This window comes from Stegostoma tigrinum, chromosome 6 (genome assembly GCF_030684315.1).
Source record: "Stegostoma tigrinum isolate sSteTig4 chromosome 6, sSteTig4.hap1, whole genome shotgun sequence".
Lineage (NCBI taxonomy): Eukaryota > Metazoa > Chordata > Chondrichthyes > Orectolobiformes > Stegostomatidae > Stegostoma > Stegostoma tigrinum.
Genome location: NC_081359.1, coordinates 67,203,172 through 67,230,794, shown reverse-complemented (window position 1 = coordinate 67,230,794; position 27,623 = coordinate 67,203,172). Strand labels below are relative to the sequence as shown.

At 40.8% G+C, this 27,623-nt stretch overlaps 1 protein-coding gene across 2 annotated transcripts in view; it reads right to left on the bottom strand.

Moving 5' to 3' along the window:
* Window positions 1-27,623, bottom strand: part of dync2h1 (dynein cytoplasmic 2 heavy chain 1) — a 541,347-nt gene that overhangs the window by 321,055 nt on the left and 192,669 nt on the right. For both annotated transcript variants that reach the window (XM_059646623.1, XM_059646624.1), the window contains exons 54-57: window positions 25,285-25,357; window positions 18,596-18,750; window positions 11,170-11,307; window positions 8,178-8,291 (exon numbers count right to left, since the gene is read on the bottom strand). In XM_059646623.1, coding sequence (XP_059502606.1) covers window positions 8,178-8,291; window positions 11,170-11,307; window positions 18,596-18,750; window positions 25,285-25,357 — 480 coding nt within the window. The remainder of the gene's footprint in view (window positions 1-8,177; window positions 8,292-11,169; window positions 11,308-18,595; window positions 18,751-25,284; window positions 25,358-27,623) is intronic.

Here is a 27,623-nt window from a genome sequence, read left to right as displayed (position 1 = left end):
CGCTGCTGAGCACCAAGATAACAAAGCGTGAAGCTGGATGAACACAGCAGGCCAAGCAGCATCTCAGGAGCACAAAAGCTGATGTTTCGGGCCTAGACTCTTCATCAGAGAGCTCTACACCATAGGCATTCCATGGTGTGTAACGCGTTGGCGGAGATGTCATTTTCCCTGGAGTAGAGAGCTCTCTGATGAAAGGTCGAGGCCCGAAATGTCAGCTTTTGTGCTCCTGAGATGCTGCTTGGCCTGCTGTGTTCATCTAGCTCCACACTTCGTTATCTTGGATTCTCCAGCATCTGCAGTTCCCATTATCTCTTCTCGCTGCAAAGCATCATTGGGAAGGTCTTCACCTGCGTGGTCCTGAACAGACTACAGAAAATCGCCGAAAGGATATACCTTGAATCTCAGTGTAGTTTCAGGTCAGAACGCTCCACAATCGGCATGATCTTCTCCCTCCGACAGCTACAAGAGAAATGCTGAGAGCAAAGACAGCCACTCAGCATCGCTTCCATTGACTTCACGAAGGCATTCAACCTTGTAAGCAGAGACAGCTTGTTCAAAATCCTCGCCAGGATTGGCTGTCCTCTGAGACTCCTTAGAATAGTCCAATTGTTTCAGGCAGATATGAAAGGCGTCGTTCAATTTGATGGCTCTTCTTCGGAGGCTTTCAACATCTGCAGCAGTGTGAAACAGGGCTGTGTGCTTGCCCCCACACAGTTCGGCACCTTCTTCACAGTCATGCTGAAACACGTGTTTGGAACATCAACTGATAGTGTCTACCACCACACCAGATCGGACAGAAAGCTCTTCAGTCTGTCCCGGCTGAGGGCAAAATCCAAGGTTCGTGAAGTACTCATTAGAGACATGGTGTGTGCAGACGACGCAGCGTTGGCAGCACACTCTGAAGAGCAACTGAAGCACCTCATGGACAACCTCTCAAGAGCCTGCCAGGAATTCACCATGATCATTAGCCTGAAGAAGACCAAAGTGCTGGGTCAAGGCATTGAGCACCCCCCTGTCATCAACATAAACAACTACGAGCTGGAGGTAGTCCACAAATTCACATACCTCAGCTCCATCATCACAGGCAGCCTCTCCCTGGACTCCGAGACCAACAGGCGGATCAGACGAGCAGTCTCCACATTCGCCAGGCTGACCAAGAGAGTCTGGGAGAACAAAAAGCTTACTATGAACACCAAGATTGCAGTCTACAGGGCGTGCGTCCTCAGCACATTGCTTTACGGCTGCAAGACCTGGAGCCTCTACTCCAGACAAAAGCAGCATCTCAACACTTTCCACCTTCGCAGCTTGAGACGCATTCTGGATATCAAGTGGACCGACAGAATCACCAACACCAAAAGTCCTCATCCGTGCCCAGGTACCCAGCCTCTTCACCCTACTCCAACAGCGCCGCCTCTGCTGGTTGGGTCACGTACATCGTATGCCGGATGGGAGGATCCCGAAAGATGTACTGTATGGGGAACTGGCCATCGGCCAGAGAGGACCAGGATAACCTCATTTTCGTTTCAAAGACGTCTGCAAAAGGGACAGGAAGTCAATGGACCCGGATGTCATGAGATGGGAAGACGTTGCAAATGATCGCTCATGCTGGAGATGGGAACTACGCAGAGGGCTGGAGTAAGGAGAGGATAAACTGAGGCTTGCCGCTGAGGAAAAGCATGTTCGACAGAAAGACAGCAACACGGCAACACCGGAGGAGAGTGCCTTCAAAGGCAGTCGCTGCAACTGAGACTGTCACTCCCGTGTGGGCCTGTACAGGCACAACAGATGCTGCACTATCACCAGCAGCTGAATCAAAACTCTTCAGGCGCTGATCCATGGTCTCTCGAGACTGATGGATGCCACACGTCATTTTTAACACTTCCAGAATCGACCCGGCTACATATGAACATAAATACAAACATACACATTCAATGGAACATCCACATATAACCTGGATTTCCCTGTTGCTGTGTCCCTTTTAGGCATGTATCCTTCTGTTGATGTTGCCTCTTCTTATTCATTCTGTCAAAATATATCAGTTCACTTCTTTGCTGTAAACTGGATCTTCCATGTGTTGTAGGGTTATAGAAATCTGTTTGGGGTCAGTTAGTTAAGTTGGCTAGAAGGTTAGTTTGCTACACAGAGTGACACCAACTGCACAGGTGCAACTCCCACATTGGCTGAGGTTATAGTAAAGGACTCTCCTCTTCAACGTCTCCTCCTACCCGTGGTGTGGTGACCCTCGTGTTAAACTACCACTAGTTATCTCTCATTCTAATGAGAGAGAAGTCCTTTGGTCCGAAAGGACATGGCAATTTTTACAGCATGGAGAAAGGTCCTCCAGCCTCCTGCATGTGCCCTGGTCAAAAACAATCACTTAACTATTCTAATCCCACTTGACCTTGTATGCCTTGTCACTGCAAGTATACATCCAGATATTGGTCAAATGTTATGAGGGCTTCTGCATCTATCACTTACAAACAAAGTTCCAGACTCCAACCAAAGTTCTTCCCCACATTGCCTATAAACCCTCTTCGCCCTGCCTTCAATCTATGGTGATTGATACCTCTACCAAGTGAAAAAGTTTCCTCCTGTATATACCCTATCTTCTTCTAATTTTGCACATTTCAAACACGTCCCCACTCAACCTCCTCTGCTCTAAAGCCCCAAATAGCCAATTTCACTTCTGCAGCTCAGGCAACATCCTGGTAAGTTTGCTCTGCACCCTCTCCAGTGCTATCGCACCCTTTCTATAATGTTGGATTCCAAAACTGCACACAATACACAGGCTATGCCTAAAACTAACTTTTTGTACAGTTGCAGTATAATCTCCTTGCTCCAAAACTCTATGACTCGACTAATAAAGGCAAGTATACCACATGTCTTCTTAGCCACTTTATCCACTTGTCCTGATACCTTGAGGGACCAATGGGAATACACACCAATATATCTCTGATCCTCAATGCTTTCCAGGGTCTTACCATTCATCAGAGTCATAGAATCATACAGCACAGAAACATACCCTTCAGTCCAACCAGTCCATGTCGATCATAATACCAAACTAAACCATCTCACCTTCCTATGCCTGGCCCATATCCCTCCAAACCTTTCTTAATCATCTACTTATCAAAATATCATTTAAACATTGTAACTGTACTCACATCCATCGCTTCCTCTGGAGGTTCATCCATATAAAAAACACTTACGTGATGGAAAAAAGTTGCCTGACGTCCTTTTTAAATATTTCTCCTCTCACCTTAAACATATGCCCCCTAGTCTTGAAATCACCCACCAAAAAGAAAAGACACCTGCCATTCACCTGATCTGTACCCCTGATTTTAAAATCCGCTTTAAGGTTGGCCCTCAACATCCTATGGTCCAGGGAAGAAAGTCACAGTCTATCTAGACTCTCCTTATAACTCAAACCTTCCTTCTCCAGCAACATCCTCATAAATATTTTCTGAACCCTCTCCAACTTAATAATATCCTTCCTGTAAGAGGGTGACCAAAACAAGACAAAGTAATCCCGAACAGGCCTCACCAATGTCTCATACAACCTCAACAGGACTGCCAAACGACCTAATTTTAATTGTCTAAGTCCTGCCCTTGTTAGCTTTACCAAGATGCAAAACCTCATATTTATCCAAATTAAACTCCATGTGCCACTCCTCAGACCACTGGCCCAATTGATCAAAATCTCTGGGATGGGCAGGTTCTTTGTCTCTTGGGGAATCAAGGATAAAGCAACAATATGATCTACTCCTGCACCTTTAGTTTCCATTCATCATTGTGCAGCACGGTAGCACTGTTGTCTCAATGCCAGGGACCCAGGTTCAATTGCAGCCTTGGGTGTCTGTGTGAAGTTTGCACTTTGTCCTGTGTCTGCATGGGTTTCCTCTCACAGTCCAAAGATATACAGTTTAGGTGGATTGGCCATGATAAATGAGGGTTTATGAGCATAGGGTGAAGGATGTGGGTCTGAGTAAGATGCTCTTCGGAGGGTCAGCGCAGACTTGATTGGCTAAATGACCCCTGTCTGCACTGTGGGGATTCTATAATTCTATACCTGTTCACTGGTCCCTTTCAAACATTTCCTTTCCCACTTCCTTCCACCCATTTATGAATTGAATGAGAAGCGAGTGAAAACAGAAAGTCTTTCAGCCTGGAATATCTCCTCCAGGAAAGAAATATTGTCTATCATTCGCATCATTCTCAAGCCCGCCGCAGCTTAAATTGCAATCTCAGAATTGGTAATGACAAGCTGCACTTGAAATATTTTACTGCAAGGATAATCAATATTTTAGCAACAATTTGAAAGTATTAAAAACAACAAATGCTGGAGATCACAGCAGTCACAGACAGCAAGCTAACAATTCGAGTCTAGGTGACTCTTCATCAGAGCCGAAGTGAAGCATGGAGAGGACAGCATTTATGTTATAGTTTGGGGGGATGGGGGTAGCAGGTGTAGGGTGCTGGCAGAGAAAAGGTGTTGAAAGTTGAGATAAAGTGATCAGAATGTGAGAATGGTGGAACAATGGTGTGTTTCCTGCTAAACTTGAAAGGACAATGACTGCGATGCAAGGAGAGGACCACTTGATAACAAGCTAAAAGAAAGGGAAGAAATGGTTTACAATTTACAGTGTTGAATTCAATGTTAAGTCCAGAAGGCTGTAAAGTGAAGATGAGATGTTGTTCCTCCAGTTGCACTGTGATTCACTAGAAGTTGAAAGTACTACTTGTTTCCATGTAAACCAAGACTTCCATAGTATTCCTTTGAAAGTAGATCTATTTTGAAAGGCTGTTGGCAAAGTAAACAGAAACCATGGGTATTTAAATGTAGAATACCTGCTCTTAGATATGCTGTGTGGCCATTTTCTGCTTATCTAACTTAATTTGGTTGCTAATTTTGACTTGCCACTACTGTATTAAAAATAGTACCCAGGTTTAATTGGTTTTGAAAAGGCACAAATACTTCTGTAACCTGTAATCAAAGTGACAAAGAGCATCAATTTCCACTTCCCAACTTCAAGTCAAGCAGTGTGATCCCAGCTGAAGTTATGACTGGACAAGTCAGATTCCAAACAGGAGCCTGGCTCGATAAAACCAAGACAAAACAAAGCGGTCTTTCATTGAAGTACAAGCACATAGTGCTGTGGGTTTTGCTTTAACAATGAAAGTGAAGTTTACTACGAAAAGGAACGAACATAAAGTAGAATAATCCAAATATCTACTTATAATACAAAATTCAAAGACTTTAAACATACAGTAGAAGTATAATGCCATTAAAAGCCAAAACCTAGAAAGAATAGGCATAGAATAGATAAAGCTCTCCTGACACCTAATACCTATCACTCTAAGTATTTATTTACACTATAAGTCTACAGTAATCTAAGGTGAACACTGACTGTATTGTATACAATGAATTAAAAATGAACTTCTCCAAAACAATTATTTGGCATGTACACAAAATAAATCCAATTGACATAGTTGGATCAGAAAGAACAAAGACAAATTGAATACCCACTCTCATTAGCATCGTCTAGAGGTGGAAACATTGACTTACAAATGAGAATGCTTATATTATTTAGACAAAAATGTGGTGATGCCATCAAATGTTAAGGGGCAATGGTTTGTTTAAAGTCTTTGAATTTTGTATTATAAGTAGATACTTGGATTATTCTACTTTATGTTCGTTCCTTTTCATAGTAAATTTCACTTTCATTGTTAAAGCAAAACCCACAGCGCTATGTGCTTGTACTTCAATGAAAGACCACCTTGTTTTGTCTTGGTTTTATCAAGCCAGGTTCCTGTTTGGAATCTGACTTGTCCAGTCATAACTTCAGTTGGGATCACACTGCTTGACTTGGAGTTGGGAAGTGAAAATTGGGAAAGAGGAGTTATTAGGGAGATTAAAATGAATGGTGTTGCTTTTACTTTTGGTGCAGGTGTCTCAAGTGAGTGAATAGGCAGCGCTGCGGTACTGATAGGGCCAAGGTGAGAGTGCGAGTGAGGTATTGAAAAGAAGACAGTGACACTCGCCCTCAGAGAGTGGAGAAGATTCCAAATCAAACCTTGGAATCCAGTTTGATTGACTATTGAAGTAAAGTCAGGGGAGCTCTGTTTACGACATATGGAATCAATGGCTTATTGTACCTGTAAGAATCCAGCCACAGCAGCAAATCTCGCGGCCCTCTTCCTACAGTACTAGGCATTCCTCCAGTTGGAAGAGATTGCTATATCCAAGGTGGACTGCCAGAGTTTGGCGATGCGGTCTCCACTGCTGGTCCTGGGGGAGGAGGAGGTCCCGTGGTTCAAAGATATCCCTCATCTGCCATGTCCAGGGAAAATATGCAAACCCATGCAGTGCAGGGCCAGACTGACACTGTTTGTCCAAGTACTCGATGCGCTTTCAAAGATGGCATGTGTGAAAGGGATGCCGGTCCTTGGGGAGATATTCATTGAGTAGCTAGTTGTTCTGGACATGAGAAGAGCAATTAATAAGGCAAGTGTGGTAAGGCATGGCTTACTAAGACAGTAAACTCGCTGGGCCTTGTGGGACCAAACCCTCCAAAAATTTTAATGCAATTTCGGTTTAGCAAAAAAAAGGTAAAATTCATCCACGTAATATTTCAATGGCTGCTAATTAGCTCCTAATTAGCTGCTAATGAACAGCATGGAGTTTTGTTTGATTGACTATTTAAGAAAGCTCAGAAGGGGCCTTGTTTATGACATATGGACTCAATGGTTTATCGTATCTGTAAGATTCTAGCCACAGCAGCAAATCTCATGGCCCTTGAATTCTGACTGGCCTCATAAATAGCAAAGCGGATGGAAGTACTGGCCTTAACAAACATCTGTTGCTGGGAAATAACTTCTGTGAGTTGGTTTGTGTAATTCAATGGGCATTACCAGCAGTTCAATGGAAGGGCCTGGAGGCAGAGGTTTCGAAATGGTGACCATGACCGCCACTGGCAACTACTGAGAAGGATGTCTTGTCCCAAGAGGCTGAAAATATCAATGGCCTGACAGGTACTGGTGCTCAGCCATATCCAGAGGGTCATCAGCAACTGTATACCCTTTTTGTCACCGTGTGTAAGCTGAAGTTCTGTATACATTTTTCTGTTTTAAATTGTTTTGGGAGAAGGCTTTTCTTGCTGTTGGTGCTACTGCTTTTGTTAAGAGGCCTAAGTTGAAACAGATCAAGTAGCTCCCTTTTTACTGGGAAGGTCGACAACAGGGAAGCGCAGATCAAAGTCAAATAAACTGCAAGTTGACAGAAATGAACACCAAATTCACCAGCAAATCAATGAAAATATAATTTCAGAACAGAATCCACGAGAAAATATTATGCACTCAGGCAAAGGAGTAGTTGTCATGTGTCAGTTTCAAAGATGTCTATTATATAGCCCATCAAATCACTCTTGTCCTTTCCTCTTATTCAACCTGGTTCTTGTTCCTGGAACCCTAGGCACTGACAGTTAGAAATGGAATTCAGCATTAAATGCACACAATTACGCTTTTTAGTAATAGATCTGCTACTGCAAAGAGCGAGTCAGTATTATAGCAACTACTCTGGAGTTTAAAAAAGAGTGGACATCTCTGGGTTCATGTCAGCTTCCAAACAACCTGCACATTTGCTCTTTTAATCCACTCTAAGCAACATCATGCATTACCAAGGAAAATCAGAAGTACCACCTATATAGTGAAAGAAGTAAATATGTTGTGTCCAGCAGAGTTCAACTGTACTGAATTACTAATTTAAGTGAGAATGACAATGGAAGCTTCAAATGGCCTCAGTTTCTCATAAAATATAATTTCTTCTTCTGATACCCATGGAATGATCCTGCAAATTCTTATCCATGTGTGTTGGGATTATATAAAAAATTAACAGTAGCAAGGGACCATAAAGAATCGTGTGAAAATTGCAAGCATCGAATAGCAGTTAATTTCTGCACCATTACAGTGTTTTTTGCAGGTCATCTACTCTATACCATTATCAAAAATAATTCTAGGAAATCAAAGCTTACCACCTAACAAGTATGTTGAAACCCATCTATTTATTTTACAAATACACAGCTTGCATTGTATTTTGTTGTTTCTTTCTTTTTATCTCTTTTGATCTTCTTGATAGCACACACTCAATGTTCTGGAAATAGTCATGCAGCAAATAGCATTACCTGGACCTGTTTAAGTTCATTGTCAATTACACTTTTTCGCTTTTCAATCTTCACTACTTCCTCAGCTATTTTCTGTTTGATCTGTTCCATTTCAGTTTTCTGTTCACTTGCATTCTATCAAGAAATGTAGATTTCAAAAAGTGTATTAGCTTCAGTCATCATTTCAAAATTGATGTAGAACTAAAAGATACAGTGTGTTAAAAAGTTATCAAAATGACAAATGATAACTCTCCATTTAAGCCACAATAGCATGAATTTTACCCAACTCAAATAGAAGAAAAGCAAAATACAGTAGATACAAGTGTCAATCCAGATCCAAGCCAGATGGTGAGACAGAAGCCAAGACATCTTCATAGAATCCGTACAGTGTGGAAACAGGCCATTCAGTCCAACAAACCCACACCAACCCTCTGAACAGCATCCCACCCAAACTAACCCCTTTACCCTATCTCGGTAACCCTGCATTTCCCATGGCTAAACACTTAGACTGCACATCTTTTGACTGTAGGAGGACACTGGTGCAGCCACAGGAAACCCAGGCAGACTCAGGGAAAATGTGCAAACTCCACCTGGACAGTGACCTGAGGCTGGGTCCCTGGAGCTGTGAGGCCGCAGTGCTAACCACTGAGCCACCATGCCGCTCCGTCTTTATGAACAGAGTTTAGTAACTACTGAGTTTTAGATATTTTCTTTAACCTGTCTAAAAGGGGCAAGTTGGATTTGAAGGTGGACCTCCTGATCCAGAAATAGGGACAGTATCACTGCACTAGAGCCCCTAAACCTTAAACCCTCCAAGTCCTATGGAAAATATAATCCAAGCTTCATGAAACTCTGTCCATAACTGAGTCCCTCAAACCCTTATATCTTCCTTGTAAATTTCTTCTGTACTCTCTCTATCTTTGCAAGGTTTCATGGCTAGAAATAATGCCCAGAGATCTGCAAACATTTAACATTATTATCTTTGTTCTTGCATTTAAATGTCTGTATTTTCAATGCCAAATATCCTATAACTGCCTTAATGCACAGCCATATGGCTTCAAAGATTTGTAAAAATGCACCCACAGATGCCTCTGGTCTTGTAGCACCCTCAAAATAGCATCAGTAAGGCTGCTTGGTATTTGTCCCAGTGTGTGTTACTTCACATTTATTTTAATTAGATTGGATCTGTCATGTGCCTGCTCAGTATCCTAATCTGTCTCCATGTTTACAGTGAAGAAAGTCTTGACGCAATTTACTGCATACTTAGCAGAAAGCCCCAGAGACTGATTTACATGCTTTTATATGACTGAATATTCAACTGAATGAAATGAAGAAATATTCGAGGATTAGGCAGAAGAAATTCAATCTCCATGGCAGCACAAAATAAACAGCAGCAAATTGGCAACTATTTTTACACTCTAAGTAATGTCTACTGCCGCTGTTCTGATCTCCACAATTATGAAGTGATTTGAGAGGTTAGTCATGGTTCATGTCAACTCCAGCCTACCAAATTGCCTTGATCCTTTGCAGTTTGCCTACTGGCTTAACAGGTTCACAGCCATCTGCCTGGAACGTCTAGATAATAACGATATCGCAACACCATAATTCCCAAAACACTTGGTTAGGTCTTGGCTCCCTCCTCTGTAAGTGAATTCTTGACTTCCTGACCCATAGACTGTAATCAGTAAGAATAGGTGACAACACCATCTCCATCATAATCCTCAATACCGGTGATCCCAAAGCTGCATACTCAGACCCCTAATACAGGCCTTATAAACTCATGACTGTGTGGCCAAATTTCACCCCAATTCGATTTAGAAGTTTGCTGATGACACCACCATTGTAGGGTGGACCTTAAACAACAAGACAGAATCTAGGAAAGAGGGTGGCTGCTTAGCAGCATAATGGGAACACACAATCTCTCTATCAATGTCAGAAAAATGAAGGAGCTGGTCATTGACTCCCGGAAGTGAAGTGGAGGGCACACCGCTGTCTGTATCAATGGTGCTGAGGTGGAGATGGTCAAGAGCATCAAGTTCCTGGGAATGATGATCACCAACAATCTATCCTGGTCCACCCACATCCACACCATGGTCAAGGGAGCACAACAATGCCTCTATTTCCTAAGGAGGCTAAGGAAATTCAGCATGTCCACCACAGAAAGCATCCTATCTGGACGTATTGCAACATGTTATGGCAACTGTTCCTCCCATGTCCGCAAGAAACTACAAAGTCATGAACAAAGTCCAGTCCAGCACACAAACCAGCCTTCCTTCCATTGACTTTGTCTATACTTCCCGCTGCCTTGGGAAAGCAACCAACATAAACAAAGACCCCTCCCACCAAAGTTATACTCTCCCCCACCCTCTTCCATCAGGCGGAAGATATAAAAATTTGAATACACATATGAATAGATTCAAGAACGGCTTCCTTGCTGTTATCAGACTTTTGAACAGACCTCTCAAATGTTAATTCTGATCTCTCTCTCTGCACCTTCTCTGCAGCTGTAACACTGTATTCTGCATTCTGTCCTGCTACCCTGATGCACTTTGTATGGTGCAATCTGCCTGTATAGCATGCAAAACAACACTTTTCACTGTAATTGGTATATGTGAGAACAATAAATCAATCAATAAGTAATCAATTTTCTGTTGAGGTTAACGGGCTGCCAGTTAGCTATCACCCATTTTCCAGCTTTTCCAGCAATTTCTGTATTTGTAGCAAATAGTAGAAGTTTGAAGTCTAAGCCAGAATACAGATCTTGATCTTGCCTGCTTCTTGATCAGACTTGATTCATTGTCTTGAATCTAAACTCAAGTGTGGCATCAAACCACACGATAAAAACAGTAGTGACAAAAAAAAAACCTTTTCAAGATTCATGAAAGAATAGGAAGCCTTCAGCAACTGTATGGAATGCTCCTTCTGCTGCATTAATGAATTACTACGCACATCAAAAATTGTTCATTTGTACATATGATCATTGTGGATCCACAGCAAAGTTCATGCAAAATACCTGCATTGATACAGTGATCTCTTGTAGGGCAGCATCAGCCTCTGCTTGCTTGGTTTTCAGCAGTATGCTCTGTTCTGCTGCCTTCCTTTTCAGTTCATCAACAAGATCTTTGGCTTCATTTAGTTTTGAAACGCCAGCCTACAACAACACAATGAAAAATACAATGAGTGTTGGTTTTATTTGTCGTTGCACGTGCAGATGTGTCTTTCCTACAAATTAACATACTTAAATGGAACAAAGTACCTGTTAAAATAATCACAAAATATTAGCCAATCTTTTCAAACAGTAAAAATATTTAATAAGATTACAGCACTTGTAAACAAAACTAACCATAGTATTCAATATGAATAATGTCAATGCATTTATTATTTCCTTTGTGGTATACCTTAAACTTCAAGAGTAGTTTAATTTCCTGTTTTTTTTATTTTGAAAATAAAAAAACTCTAATTGAACATAATGACAAACAGACGACTCTACATCATTATTGTGAGACATCTGCATCAGGCTATGCATCACTGGGACTCTGTGCTGGTAATGTCACTGGACTAATAATCCAGAATGCCAGACCTAATTTTCTGGGGGCATGACTTCAAATCCCGCTGTGGAAGATGGTAAAATTTGATTTCAATAAAATTCTGGAATAAAAAGCTGACCTAATGACTACCACATAACCATTGTTGACTGCTGTAAAACTTCATCTGATTCACTAATGTCCTTTCGGGAAGGAAATCTGTCATCCTTATCTAGTCTGGCCCACAAGTGACTGCAGATCCACAGCAATGACACAATTGTCCTCTGGGCAATTAGGGATGGAGAATAAACGCTGGCTTAGCTACCGATGCCCACATTTCATGAATGAATGCAGAGAACAAACCATTGATGTTTGCACAAAAAAACTTGACAAAGCAACTAAAACTTGCAGTCAGCAATAATAAGACTTATAAAGTAATAACATACTCACATCTCCAGTTATTATCCTCAGTTATTCAGGAATTTCTGAACTACTGCTTACGCCTAAAGGGTAGGGTTAGGAGGCAAACCCCAGGTCTTCCCCAGACTGACAAGTCCCACATTTTGGCATTACATATGAACATATAAATTAGGAGTAGGAGTACACTATTTGGCGCTTCGAGCCTGCTCCACTATTCACCAAGATCATGGCCAATCTGATTGTGGAGTCAGTTCCACATCCGCATTTGCCCCCAAACCCTTGACTCACTTGTTAGTCAAGAATCCGTCTACATTTGCCTTAAGCATACTAAATGACCCTATCGCCACTAAAGAAGGGAGGAGCCTCAGAGAAAAGAACACTTCTCTCAGGGAGACCTCTTATTGTTAAACTGTTCTAGTTTGCCCGCAAGGTGAAACATTCTTTCAGCATCCACTCTTTCAAGCCCCCTCAGGATCTTCAATATTTCAATAAGACTGCCCCTCATTTTTCTGGGGCCTAACCTGTCCAAGTATTCCTCATAATATAGTCTTCCCATTCCATGTATCATCAAATGAACCTCAGAACTGCATCTAAGGCATTTATATCTTCCCTTAAATTAGGGACACCAAGAACTGTAGACAACTCTCTGGATGGGATCCCTTCCGCACTCCATACAACGAAGTAAATTATTCATACAATCATGCACTGCCTTTTGCAATAAACAGTATTCTATTTTCCTCCTTGATGACTTGCCATATGTGCATACTATTGTGATTCATGTACTAGGACACATATATCCTTTCATAACTCAGAGTTTAGCCATTTAAAGAATATGCTGCTTTCAATTCTTTTTGCCAAACTAAAAATGTTCACATTTATCCACAATTTACTCCATCTGCCAAGTTTTTACCCAGTCACTTGACCTATACATATATGTCCAAACTGCCTGCCAAGAACACACATGATGTAATATCTAGCCCAACAAGTCTTTAGAAGGATTTATATATATATATATATATCCTTGTTGGGCTAGATATTACATCATGTGTGCTCTTGGCAGGCAGTTTGGGCATAAAATATAAGGTGAGTGCCCACCCTATCACGATCTTCCCCATCCCCCAAGCTCAACCTTATAACACAGTAATGCACAGTCTGTGCACCATATCTAAATAAATAATTACAAATAAACGCACTTTGTTAAAAAGATCAGTTCATCCTCATACTATCCTACACATGCCAAACTATAGTTATCATGGACAAATTGTGGGAATGGACAGTCCCTTCTTTAAAATAAAGTTGTATAAGATGTGAGAAGAAAACAATATACTGTCTTTGGAGCATGCCATGTGCATATTGATAGTGCCTCATCCTCCTCTCCTAAGGTTGCAATTTAAAAATGCATTTCTCCACCCTCTTGCAGCCAGCAGGTAACCAAATCCTGTCCAGAAAATACTTCTTGACATATTTGGATCTGAGGTTCCATTGGATTACTTTCTTGGGACTGGTTACAGTACTACCAGCACCTGCTACTGAGCGCTAGTGCTGTTGTCAGCAACTGCAGAAAGGGGACTTTTGGCAGGATCACACATTGTGAATTTATCCTGCCCACGGTATGTAATAGCTAGCTATCAACTTTCTTTCTGGGAGCAATCCTCTCCCTGTAAATTTCTGCCCCTAATATCTTCTTCATGTCCTGACTATATCTGTGTCTTCAGCAATTTTAGCTCTGATACTTCAGTCCCTTCAGCCAAACCATTGAGATAAATTGTAAATAGTTGAGGCTCAAACACTGATCCCTGTGGTTCTCCAACTGTCACATCTTGCCAACCTAAAATTCCCCAATTATGCCAACTCTCTAGTTCTTGTTAGCTAATCAATACTCCATTCATGCTAATATATTACTCATTAAATGTACTGCACAAAATAACTCATGATGTACTGTGACACCATGTCAAATGCCTTCTGAAAATTTAAGTATAGCATATCCACAGATTCCCTTATACCCACATGGCTTGTTACTTCCTAAAATAAATTAGTCAACCATGACTTCCCTTTAAACATACCATGACTTATTGCACTGAGATGTTCTAAATGCCGCACTTAATAACCACCCTTGATAATAGATTCTAGCAATTTCCCAGATGATAGATGTTAAGCTAACTGATCTGCAATTTGCTGCCAATTCCTTATTTTCCATTATCAATCACCTAGATTCAATCTCTAAAGAATAAAAACTCACTTCACTTCTTCAGTTCCTTTTTAAATACCAATAGAAACTCTTGCCATCTGTATTTGTTCTTATAATTTTTGGAGCTTTCCTTTCTATTCCTATTTCTCCCTCCTTGAGAATCCTTTAATAATTCTTTGATGTTTTAGAGATTCTGTCCCACCTTTTGACTTGCCATTCTTCTTTGCAGAATTACATGTTTTTCTATCAATTTGATACTACTTTGACTTCCTTCATTACTTACAAAAGTCTTTACTTTAGAACCATTCTCACTCACTGTACAGCACCTTTTCTGAGTGTTCTGAAATGTTTCCTTAAACACCTGACATTGCATCTTTATTGACCTATTCTTTAAACTAATTTCCCAGTTCATTCAAGGTGGCTCTATCTATATGTCCTCATAATTGTTCGTAACTAAGTTTATCTACTTTTATCTCCATCAACTGAATGTGAAAAGCCATCTTATTCTGAAGCACGCACCAGCTGTCCAACAAACTGAATTAACAAGCCCGAACAAGCCCGATATTTATCTATATTATTTTTGTTTTGCATGCATATGAATGCAGCTATTCAAAGAACTTAAATTATTTATGTTAAGCATATTACATTAATTGGTCATGAGCTAGTAGAGATCAACATATTCAAGAATCATATTCCACAAAACTGAAAACAGCAAACATTGAAACTAAACTAAAGTAATCACAAATACTTGGAAATCTGAGTACCAAATGACATTAAATCAGGTGATGATCACAATTTGGTCAAGGCCTAGACTCGGTCTAATAAGAGATATTAGCTTCAGAGCCTCAATGAATTTAACTTTTTTCTTTCCAGTTAATAGGGGAAAGAAGCAGATTCACAATCTTCTCAAAGGCATGGGTCATCATGGCTAGCTGAGGTACAAAAACAGGAATTGTTGAAAAAGCTCAGCAGGTCTAGCAGCATCTGTGGAGAGAAATCAGAGTTAATGTTTAGAGTTAAGTGACCCTTCCTTAGTTCTTGGGTCCATTCCAGCAATTCCCGTTTTTGTGTCTGATTTACAGCATCTGCAGTTTTTTTGGGTTTTTACTGAGCTGAGGCACAAGTTGTTTCTTTAAATAGCTTTATATAGCATTTCAGCAACTGGACATCTCTGCAGGAGTTCCTCAGCTGCTTTATCAATCACCTTCCCTCTATCACAAGTTCAGAAGTGGGGGTGCTCACCAATGATTGTACAATGTTCAGCACCATTCGTGGCTCCTCATATACTGAAGCAGTCCATCTGGGCAATATCCAGGCTTGGGCTGACAAGTGGCAAGTGATATTCGTACCACACAAATGCCAGGTTATGAACATCCCCAATGAGAGATAAATCTAATCACCATCCCTTAATATTCAATGGTGGTACCATCACTGAATCCCTCATTATCAACAACCTGGATGTTACACTGACCAGAGACTCAACTGGACTCACCACATAAACAGAGTGGCAACAAGAGCAGGCCAGAAGTTAGGCAAACGGTGGTGCGTAACTCATTTCCTGACTCCTGACTGTATTCCAAGCATGCACAACCACAGAGCTAAAACAATCACCTAACTGCCTCTAAAGATAAATGATTAAGCATTTGATCTAGTGAGGAACTTGTGCCAAGTAACAAATGGTCCCTCAGAAAGAATAAATAGTCAGAGATAAGTGTTTCATTTAAAGAGGAACTTGCATCAATTTTGGGAAAACTGAGGTGATGAGCTGAAGGCTATCAATCACGGGGACCTGACAGCATACATCCCTCTATCCTAGTCAAATGAACAAGGAGTTGTAAAAGTAACACTAACAACCATAATGAAGATGATGGCTGATGTGTAATTGACATTTTAAGGAACAGCTCACAAGATCGTGAGAGGCAACAACAGTAATTACCCATCACCCCTAAGAGCCAATTAGAAATTAATCATGCTCTCCTTAAAGCATTTAAAAATAAGCTTCTCCTCACTCAGGCAAATCGGAATGTAAAATTATCACTGCTTATGCTGTGGTTTGGAAAGAGACAAAAAGCAGCAACTTTCAGTAACTAAAGTGTGCAGTATGTTTGAAACTAACGTTAGTAGAGCCTGCTGCCCAATCGAAAGCAAAAAACCTTAAAGGTGTTAGAGAGAGAGCAGAGACTAAGCGTTAAGCCCTAGGTTGAATCAGAAAGCAAGAGCTGCAGTATGCCCATAGAGTTGCTGCCCTGTTCTGTTATAACTGATATTTACTCATTCGTGGAGTTGTTGGCTGGCCAGCTTTCAATGCCTATCACTAGTTACCCTTGAGAAGATGGTGGAGAGTTGCCTTCTTAAACTGCTGCAGTCCATGAGTTGGAGTTTAATCCACAATGTCTTAAGGGAGGGAATTCCAGGATTTTGATCCAGCAGCAGATGATACGTTTCAAAGTCAGGATCATGAGTGACTTGGGAGGGAACTTGCAGGCGGTGGTGCTGCCACCTATTTGCTGCCCCCACCCTTCTAGATGAAAGTGGTTTGGGTTTGGAAGGTACTGTCTAAGGATTTTTGATGAATTTCTGCAATGCCACTTGTAGATAAGGCCAGAGGTCACACAACACCACCTGACGAAGGAGCAGCGCTTTGAAAGCTTGTGATTTCAAATAAACCTGTTGGACTATAGCCTGGTGTTGTGTGACATCTGGCATTGTCCACTCCAGCACCTCCACAGCTCAAGGATCATATAGGTTGGAGCTCTACTCATTGGAGTTTAGAAGAATGAAAGGTCACCTCATTGAAATGTGTAGATTACAAAGGGGTTTGACAGGGTAAATGCTAAGGGGATTTTTTCCCCTCAAGGAAGATCTTAGCATCAGAAGACATAGCCTGAAGACTGAGACAAGGAGGAATTTCTTTTCTCAGAGAGTTGAGTGTCTTTGAAACACTTGCTACAAAGAACTGTGTGAGCAGAGTCCTTACGTATATTTGGGACTGAGGTAGTTAGATTATTGATGGATGTGGGGAATCAAGAGTTGTGAAGAAAATGCAGGAAAATGGAAATGAGGACTACTGGATCATTTATGATCCTAGCGAATGGAAGAACAAGCTCAAGGGATTGAATGGCTGACTCCTGTTCCTATTTCTGATTTTGGTCTCATCATTATACTAAAATCAGATAAATTTTGAAAATCTAGGAATGCAAAAACTGAGCATCCATGGAGGTAATGCCATGTCTCCCACTCTATTATTACCATTAAGCCAGGAGATCAACACTGGTTCAGAATGGAATGCCAAGAATGGCACCAAGCTTTCCAAAAAATTAGTTTCAATCTGAAGAAGTCAGAAAAGAGGACTACCTGCATGCCAAAAGGCAGAACCAGCATGAAACTGACAGGGAAAACATTTCCACAAACAAAAGGGATAACATAGTGTGGAGCTGGAGGAACACAGCAGGCCAGGCAGCATCAGAGGGGCAGGAAAGTTAACGTTTCAAGTTGGGACCCTTCTTTCTGAAGAAACGTCAACTCTCCTGCTCCTCTGCTGACCTGCTGCATGCCTCCAGCTCCACACTGTAGTATCCCTGGCTCCAGCATCTGCAGTTCTTACTTTCTCTGAGTGAGCTACAACCAAAGGGTCAGTCCTGCCATATCTTGTCATAAATGTCGGTGGGCATTTGAACAACTAACAGCAGATGGAAGCTCCAGGAATATCCCAATCATCAATGATAAGAGTGGAGGACAGCACATCAATTGGGAAAAAGGCAAGGTTTAAATATCTGCATTCACTTTCAGCCAGAAGTGCTAAATGGTCGATCCTTGTCAGATCCTCAGCATCACCGATGCTAACTCCTCCAAATCAGACACAATCCTGACTTGGATGTTTATTGTCATTTCTTTAAGGACTTTGCATTAAGATCCTGGAACTGCCTTCCTATCACCCTTGTGGGCATCACTGCTGTAACTGCAGCAGTCAAAAGGGCAGCTCACTACTACACAATCCATTGCAATTCAGAATGGGCAATTAGTTTCGCAAACTATGCCCACATTGCATGAATGAATGAATTTAAAATATACTTCATGATTAATTGTAAGTAACAAAAACGGAGAATGTTGTAATGTATTCAACACAACATGCAGCATCCTTAAAGAGAAAAACTGAGTTAGATTTACAAACTAATGTCCTTTCACCTGAACTTTTTAAAGTTTAGAACAACCTAGTAATTATATCCCAAATAGAACTGAAAATTTGAGATTTCTGCATCTGTAGTTCATTCAAATGTTAATGAATTGTATTGTTCCTTCCACTGTACCTGCAAGTGACTCTGCCGTTTGATTAAGTCATTTTTCTTAGTATTGTAGATTGAGTTATACACGTTCAAGAAAATCATGTATCTGTGTGGTGTAGCTCCATATACTCTGCAAGACTCATGAATCATCAGGAAAGATTTTGTTAGATCTGCATCACCTGCAAACGAAAGTACAGCATCAGCAAGTCGTAAAATTTGAATTTAGATGATATGCACCAGATTATAGATTGTTTTAGACAATTACAGTGAAACAATGCATTGCAGTTTTTTTAAAACAAGTAATCTATATAAAACAGCCATTGGAAATACATTTTAACAATCATGGTACACAAGTAGCTGATAACAGATTTGCATTTCAAGAAATATGTTATTATTGACATAGGTTTTAACCAGTACTTGAATAATTGCATAAATATGTATTTTAAAAAATCATGTCATATATCATGCAATCTGAAATTAATCTGCATTCATCCATACATGACTGAAACTAATTTTCTGTGATCAGTTTTGTTCAAGCTTCCACCTAAAACTTGGTTCATGCATACCAGTGCTAGTTGAAGATGACCCACAGAAGCAAACCCAGAGCATTGTATGATTGTAGTTTCAGAAACATTCAGGCTTTTTTGCCAGAATACATTTGGTCTAAGCAAGGTTGTTAGGAAGGCATACGGTGTGTTAAGTTTTATTGGTAGAGAGATTGAGCTTTGGAGCTATGAGGTCATGTTGCAGCTGTACAAAACTCTGATGTGGCCGCACTTGGAGTCTTGCGTACAGTTCTGGTCGGCACATTAGAGGAAGGATGTGGAAGCATTGGAAAGGGTGCAAAGGAGATTTACCAGGATGTTGCCTGGTATGGAAGGAAGGTCTTATGAGGAAAGGCTAAGGGACTTGAGGCTGTTTTCATTACAGAGAAGAAGGTTAAGAAGTGACTTAATAAAGACATAAAAGGTGATCAGAAGATTAGATAGGGTGGACACTGACAGCCTTTTTCCTCGGATGGTGATGGCTAGACGAGGGAACATAGCTTTAAAATGAGGGACGATAGATATAGGACAGATGTCAGAGGTAGTTTCTTTACTCAGAGAGTAGTAAGGGCGTGGAAAGCCCTGCCTGCAACAGTAGTAGACTCACCAACTTTAACGGCATTTAAATGGTCATTGGATAAACATATGGATGATAATGGAATAGTGTAGGTTAGATGGGCTTCAGATTGGTTTCACAGGTTGGCGCAACATTGAGGGCTGAAGGGCCTATACTGCGCTGTAATGTTCTATGTTCTATGCTCTATGATTTTGAGTGTTGTTTCCTATAATTCTAAAAAGTGCGTAGCTACTGCAAGCACTGGGCTACAATGGCAAGCTGTATCAGACCAAGATAATGAGTGTTAGTTCTAATAAATATGTACTAATGGTTTAATGATGCTATGATTCAGGTAGCGTACCAAGCTTCCAGCATAAACCTGAACTTCATTTGAATACAGTTGTGCATTATCATTATATTCTATTAGTTTTGCTTTGAGAAAAAACGTTAGTGTTAACTATTGACTCTGAGTAATGACAACAAGAGTATTAACAGTGGTGGTGACATGCAATTCTTACCTGAATATTGAAGCAACAGATCAGGTCAGATGGGCCAAAAAAGTGGCAAAATAAATTACATTCACATTGGTCTATGATGACATATTTGGGGAGGGCAAGCAAAGCAAAAGAATATACAGTAAATGCGAAGATTCCAAGGAAGAGGAAAAGGAAGATCTGGGAGCACATAAGCCCCTATAGCTGGCATAACATAGGTTAGGTGGTTAACAGGCATACTGGGCATTTTCCTTGATCAGCAAAGGCACGGAACATGAGCAGGGAGATTAAGTTTGATCTGGATCAAACATTGGTTAGGCCACAGCTAGAGAACTGTGTGCTGTGCAGCCACATATTGCAAGAAGCCTATGAGCACATGAAAAGATTATAGAGAAGATATATAAGGATATTGCCAGGAATGTAGACATTAACTTAGGAGAAAAAATTGCTTTTTTGAAAAGAGGAGTCTGAAGGAATATTTAATTTGGTGTATAAAAGTACAATAGCCCTGACTAATAAGGGCAAGAACGTCCCACTTGAAGAGATGACACAGAGCACAGATTTAGTAAATTGATGGGAAGATTAGAGAAGCATTAAAGAAAATCCTTTTCATACAAAGGGTGTTGGGGCAGCTACAAGTTAGTGCATAAAATGTGGTAAAAGGCAGAAACCCTCATTGCATTTAAAAAGGACTTGTTGCACTTGATGTACTGTAATTGACACGGTCATAAACGAAAAGCCATTAATCCACATTATATCCTTTGTGCCTGACACAGACCTAATAGCTTCCTCTGCATTGAAATGCTTACATTTCTATGATTGTATGAACTGGTTAGTGTGTTCACAAAAATAACAGATATATTTTTCACATACTTCAGAGGACAGTCTTTTTTATACTTTGCCTAAATTGAGCATCTTGGGCATTGGGATTCTTCCTCAGTGCTGTCTTACCCCATGATCAATTGCACCTAAATTGATAGGGCAGAAAATGTCCAACGAGCTGCCCACTACACATCTCCCAGCAAGGAATAGCAGTGAGCTCCCTTAAAAAGCTCATATACTAACTTTTTCCCCCTTGGAGTGTAGGAGGCTATGGAGTTACCTTATACAGGTTTATAAAATCATGGGTGGCACAGATAAGATGAATAGCCAAGGGTCTGGATGTGAGATTGCTCACTGAGCTGGAAGGTTAGTTTTCAGACGTTTCGTCACCATTCTAGGTAACATCATCAGTGAGCCTCCGATGAAGCGCTGGTGTAATGTCACGCTTTCTATTTATCTGTTTAGGTTTCCTTGGGTTGGTGATGTCATTTCCAGATGAGGAAGGACACCACTTTGATTGGGACAACACATCCATCCTAGGACAAGCCAAACAGAGACACGCACGAGAATTCCTAGCGGCATGGCATTCCAACCGGAACTCCATCAACAAACACATTGATTTGGAGCCAAACTACCATCCTCTGAGAAAAAGAACAGGAAATGACATCACCAACACAGGAAATGACATCACCAGTCCAAGGAAACCTGAGCAGATAAATAGAAAGCGGGACATAACACCAGTGCTTCATCGGACGCTCACTGTTGGTGTTACGTCTGAAAACTAACCTTACAGCTCAGCGAGCAATCTCACATCCAGAACCTCAACCTGAGCCACAAATCTTCTCAAAACTCACTATAGCCAAGGGTTTTTGAGCATTGATGGCCCAGGCCTGCAGTGAGTCTCCTGCCCAGTTGCAGGGTGACAATCCTCAGCTTGCATTGTTACAGGATTTGGAATGATAGGCAGGGAGTTGGAGAAGGTGGCTAGGCACCTATTGAGTGTTCTGAAAAGATGTTGCTAGCACTTGGAGTGAGGTCAATGTCCCTCATCCTCATTTCCCCTTCACCACTGATGCTGAGTACCTATGGGTAGAGTGAAGCAATTTTAGGGTCATGTGTATATCCACAGTCATTGAGTGTGTTGAACCTGGCCCTCCACAGTGGTACCCAATCTGTCTATTGAGACAGCCAGATATATGCCTACCAGAGCCAGCATAGTATATCAACATTGGAGAACTCCTCCACCTTTCAATCTGGTTTACCAAATGCCTCTGATAAACATTCCTGATATTCCTCTATCAATGTATTTTGACAAATTCGTTAATGATCCACAACAAGGGATTGTCTTTTCCAGAGAGGCTAATAAGTGTTTGATCTCAGGCTGTCCTCTGAGCATTAGGGCCAGAGGTTTCTACTTCATTCAGCCATTGAGATGTGTCACTGATGTGGTCCTCAGATTGTGATCTCTTGTCTAAATTACCCACCAAGATAAAACCCACTGAGTTGCTGGGGGGATGCATGTGAAAACATTATTGGTGAATTCTCTGAGGGTTCAGTGGTTTCCTTCTCAGAGGTGGTTGCGCTGCCTCTGCCACTGGTCATTTTGTGAAGGTGTACAGAAAGGCAGTACTGTTACTTAAAAGGAGAAAGGGAATAAGCTGTCTAAAATGGATGAAAGCTTATACAAGATGAGTTAGTAGTGATGGAAATGGAAGAGATGCACAGTAAAGCACAATGTAGCTTAAGGGTAAGAAGCCCAGAGAAAACTTTCCATCCTCACAGAAGCTGTTGTGCTCTCCTCTAGCCAAATCTAGAATTTCTTTTCACAGCAAAGAACCTGATGAGTCCCCCAGACCCTCCCTATAAAGAAGGGATTGAGTATGATGGAAGTGATTGTTAGAACATTTAGTTGGAACAGGTAAGTAGAGAGGGGTGAGGTGTCTTAAGAAAGTCAGAATCACAGGAAGGATTAATAGTTTTCTAAAAATGCAGGGGTGAGAGCAATTAAATGGATATGATGCATGCAATAGTGGAAGTTGTGGTCCAGGAACCTTGGTGAGATGCGAACGTAGTCACAGAGTTAAGATTAAACGCTGGCACTGAGTATGCAGTTATAGGCAGAAGATACTTGCAATTACTACAGTGGAGCACCAAAGATCACTGTCCTTCTTTCTGTACTGATGGGTGTCCTGCTTCACCCAGGCCACAGTACTTACCAAAGCTGCACCTGTGTTTAGGCTGGCTTGATGTAGATTGCCTAGCCTCTTGTTGCAGTCAGCTGGAAAAAGGACTGCCCTATCCCACCAAAACTCTTCCACTAAAAAACTTCCTGATTCCTCTATCCAAGCTGGGTACTTTCCTTTCCTCTGGGCCATGTGTTCAGAAATAACAGTTGAGTACCACAGTATATGGAGTCATTGGTTATTCCTGGTTCGCAGCATCTGAAGTGCTATGTAGCTGTGCCTTTAATATGGCACGACAAGTGTATATGCCAAAAGAGTTGGCAATGGCATAATTCCGTTGGTAAGGTTCCAAAGAGCCTGGCTGAATAAATATTGAGGTAAAGAACAGAAGATTTCATGAGAAATATTTTGCTAAGCCATTAAGAACCAGGAATCTCACTTGACAAAACAAATTAGCTGAAAACAGGAAGATTCCTCCCAAAGATTTGATAAACACAATAATATTCCAAATCACTTAATAAAGATGTGAGACAAAAAGTGAAGCCAGCTAGTATGCATTAACAATATGAGTGGGGTTCACCATAACAGAATACTGCCATCAATCTAAAGAGAAGTTCGGCCGACTGCATAAATGAGTAATGTAATGTATGAGTTTAAGGGCCAGTGTAATGCCGGGTACGTAGACCATTCATCCTTTAGTCTGGTGGATCAGATCAAACAGGATGTTTCTTCTGCTGTTCACAACAATATACTGACCATTTTCAACTTGCCCAGACTAAAAATCTCACAACTCCCTGTCAAAATCTAGATGTGATTCTGCAATTAAAAAGCATTTTCTGGTTAATCTTGTGGACGCACAAAATTATGCTGATCACCAATTTAGAATGATCAGTCAGGCTTGCAGCGTGGTACACTTGGATGTACTAGAAACTACATAGATTAATACACAAAGCCCTTTTCTTTAGACAGAAATAACATATAAATGCACAATGCCTATTTCAACGCAATAAAATAGATGAAAACCATTTGCACATCATTTCTCAGAGCAATACCCTGACCAGAGTCAAACTGCCTGATTTAAAACTTGATTGACAGTTGTTTGACAATCAACTGTCAATCAGCATTATTGGTTGCACTTCCCACAGCAATACTTCTACCAATGAGAGTCAGTTGTCAACTGATGAGCATTCTCCTCCCATGCAGTATCAATATTGATTTTGCCTTTGCATTGGTATTCTTGCAAACTGTCCTGATGTGTGTAAGAAAAGCTTTAATAAATTGTGCATTTTTTTTAGCAGTACACAAGTACTATACTATCAAATGCCTATACCTATTGATTTACTGAACCATGAATTAGTAAAGATATTTTGAAACTATAATGTGTCAATAGCTACATTGATACATTTAGCTTTTATGTTGGGCCATATCAATTAATTTAATTAAATAACATCATTTTATTGTTCCACAATATTGAAGACTGGCAAATAGAACAGAGTATCAAAGTCATTAAATATTTCAGGAATGATAGCTACGCTGAGGTACCACACTGAAATGTTAAGATTTTAACTTAAATACAATTTTACTTCTTCCTTTGTTATAGAACAACCGTCTTTTCAGGTCTACAGTTCTAAGACAGTACAAAAGAAAATGATTTTGATGAAGCAATACTGCAGCAGCATTCAACCACTTCAGTGCAAAAGCTATGATTTTCCATAAATCAGTTAAGTAAACAAAAGTGCTGTAATAATTTAGGAGCACACATCTTGATGCAAAAATTGCAAGTTTTGGAAGTGAATCAATTCAATATATGCACCGCAATGCAACTTGATTGATGATGAAGGTGTAAAAAAGTTGAGCTAATTCATCTTTCAATAATTAAGTTATTTAACTGAAGTAAGTAGGTATAGAATTTGTATTTACTAAATTTTCAATTCCAGCATCAATTCCAACATTGTAAACATGGAATGGGTAAACTGATAAATTTTAATTCTAGTTCCGATGTAAGTGCTTATGAAATGAAGCGTATGCATTATTATCAAGATATACAGGAACTGCTATGAACCAATTTGTATTTCAAAGACACATCATATATTAAATTAATAAATGAGCAGACCAGAAATTGAACTTCTACGTCCTTTTTCTTTCTTCTCTTGAGCACAGTTCAGCGAAAGTAACATTTCTGGAATCTGGGAAAAAAGATTTTTGCAGTATAATAATCTTCTAACTAATTTTCCATGATGCATTGATTTGAAGACATGCATACATAAGTAAAAATATGAACAAAAACTATATAGAGTAGATATTGAAGTGGTACCACAGTTATGATGGATTAACTAATTGAATCATTTTATTCACAAAGCAGGGACAGCAGGGGTAGTTACTAGAATCCATAATCTTTCAATCTAAAGGACAGGTGTACCGTTAGATCTAATGAAGGCTTCTTAAATTCTTTGCAAACAAAATAATCAATTATATTGTTGAAACAAATTGCTAACATTTATGTGTTGTTTACATGGAATATTTTGTGGGGGATAATTTGGACTCAGAGTGATGATGTAAAGACAATATCTGCACGGCAGCCAGCTATACACTTCTCCCAATTTCTGGTTCCACAATTCAATTCCACTTCCATCTCAAACACTGATGGAATAGCCTTCAGCTGCCTAGATCTGACTTTTTCTAAAACACCAGAGGGCTTCTGTGTTAAGGCTGTGTCAAAGGTTAAAGCTTGCATTGCAATCTTTGAAAATAAATCAAAACACAATGTTGTGATGCACAAAAGTTACAACGTAATCCTTGCAGCCTCATCACATCTGCAAACAAGTGAAAACTATCAATGGTGATTCCTTTGCTCTGTCAGCAAAGTCAACTTTTTGGGTGGGGCCAGTTTTCAGCTTGTTGTTTTCAAAACAAGTGCAAATTATTGCAGAAAATTGAATTGATTTTTTCATGAATTGTGTTTAAAATTCCACTATACTCATATATCAGTGCATGGTTCCTCACTCATGGCCTCATTGAGGTCTTCAAGCTGGAACAATGAATGCCCAATTTAGGGCCTCATCCTCCTACATGCAGCCTGGCAGGTTTACCCTGCAGGTTGCTGGTCAATTAAAGAGGTGGAGATGCCTCTTGTCAGGCCTCCAGTTCCAATTAAAGGACCTGGAACTGTTGGTTGGTTCACAAAGCTGTCAGTGCTGTGCAGCCTCCGTTGAAGCACTGTGGTTCTGACCCGCTCTGAATTTATATAATCCGGTCTATCATGGTGGGCCGTCTTGTTTCTAGTTTTGTGTTGTCGTAGTATGTAAATGGGGTCTATTTTAACATGTTTGCGAATTGCATCGGTGGTTGAAAACCAGGCCTTCAGGAATTCTCATGCTTTTCTTTATGCTTGTCTCCTTTACATTAGTGTGAGACCAAACTCAAAGAAAGTGACCATTTTGCAGACCACCTGTGCTCTGCCTATAGGGATGACCCAACCTCCCAGTGGCTTGCCATTCCAATAAACTGCCTCGCTATCATGGTCATATTTCTTTTCTGAGCCTGCTGCAATGTTCCAATGAAATATAACGCAAACTCAAGTTACAAAACCCATTGTCCATTTAAGCACTTTACAGCCTCAAGCTGGTCAACATTGAATTCCATAACTTCATAAACTGACTGCATTATATCTGTTCTCCATTTTCCTTAAACCCCTATCCCCACCTCCCCACTTCCACCACTCCTGCTCAGCCACGTTCCATTCCCTCCCATACACAGAGACAAGTCTTGTCTGACTTGTTTACTTTATCTCATTAAAGAAAACCCATTCCTTCCTTTCACAGATAACACGGTGTAGAGCTGGATGAATACAGCACGCCAAGAAGCATCAGAGGAGCAGGAAAGCTGATGTTTCGAGTCGTGACCCTTCTTCAGAAATGGGGGAATGGAAGGGGATTTTGAAATAAATAGGGAAAGAGGGGGAGGTGAACAGAAGTTGGATAAAGGAGGAGAGGTGGAGAGGAGACAGACAGGTCAAAGAGGTGGGGTTGAAGCCAGTAAAGGTGAATGTAGGTGGGGAGTTAGGGAGGGGATAGGTCGATCCATGAAGGACGGGCTGGTCAAGGAGGCAGAATGAAGTTAGTGGGTAGGAGATGGGGGTGGGTCTTGAGTTGGGAGGAATGCTTATGGAGTTGGGGATGAGCTGGGCTGGTTTAAGGATGCGGTTGAGGAAGGGGAGAGTTTGCAGCTTGTGAGGTCCACATTGATATCATTGGGCTGCAGGGTTCCTAAGTGAAATATGAGATGCTGTTCCTGCACCTGTCGGGTGTCATCATTGTGGCAAAGCAGGAGGCCCAGGATAGGCATGTCATCTGAGAAGTGGGCAGGGGAGTTGAAATGGTTTGCGACTGGAAGGTGTAGTTGTTTGTTGCAAACTGAGCATAGGTGTTCCGCAAAGCGGTCCCCAAGTCTCCA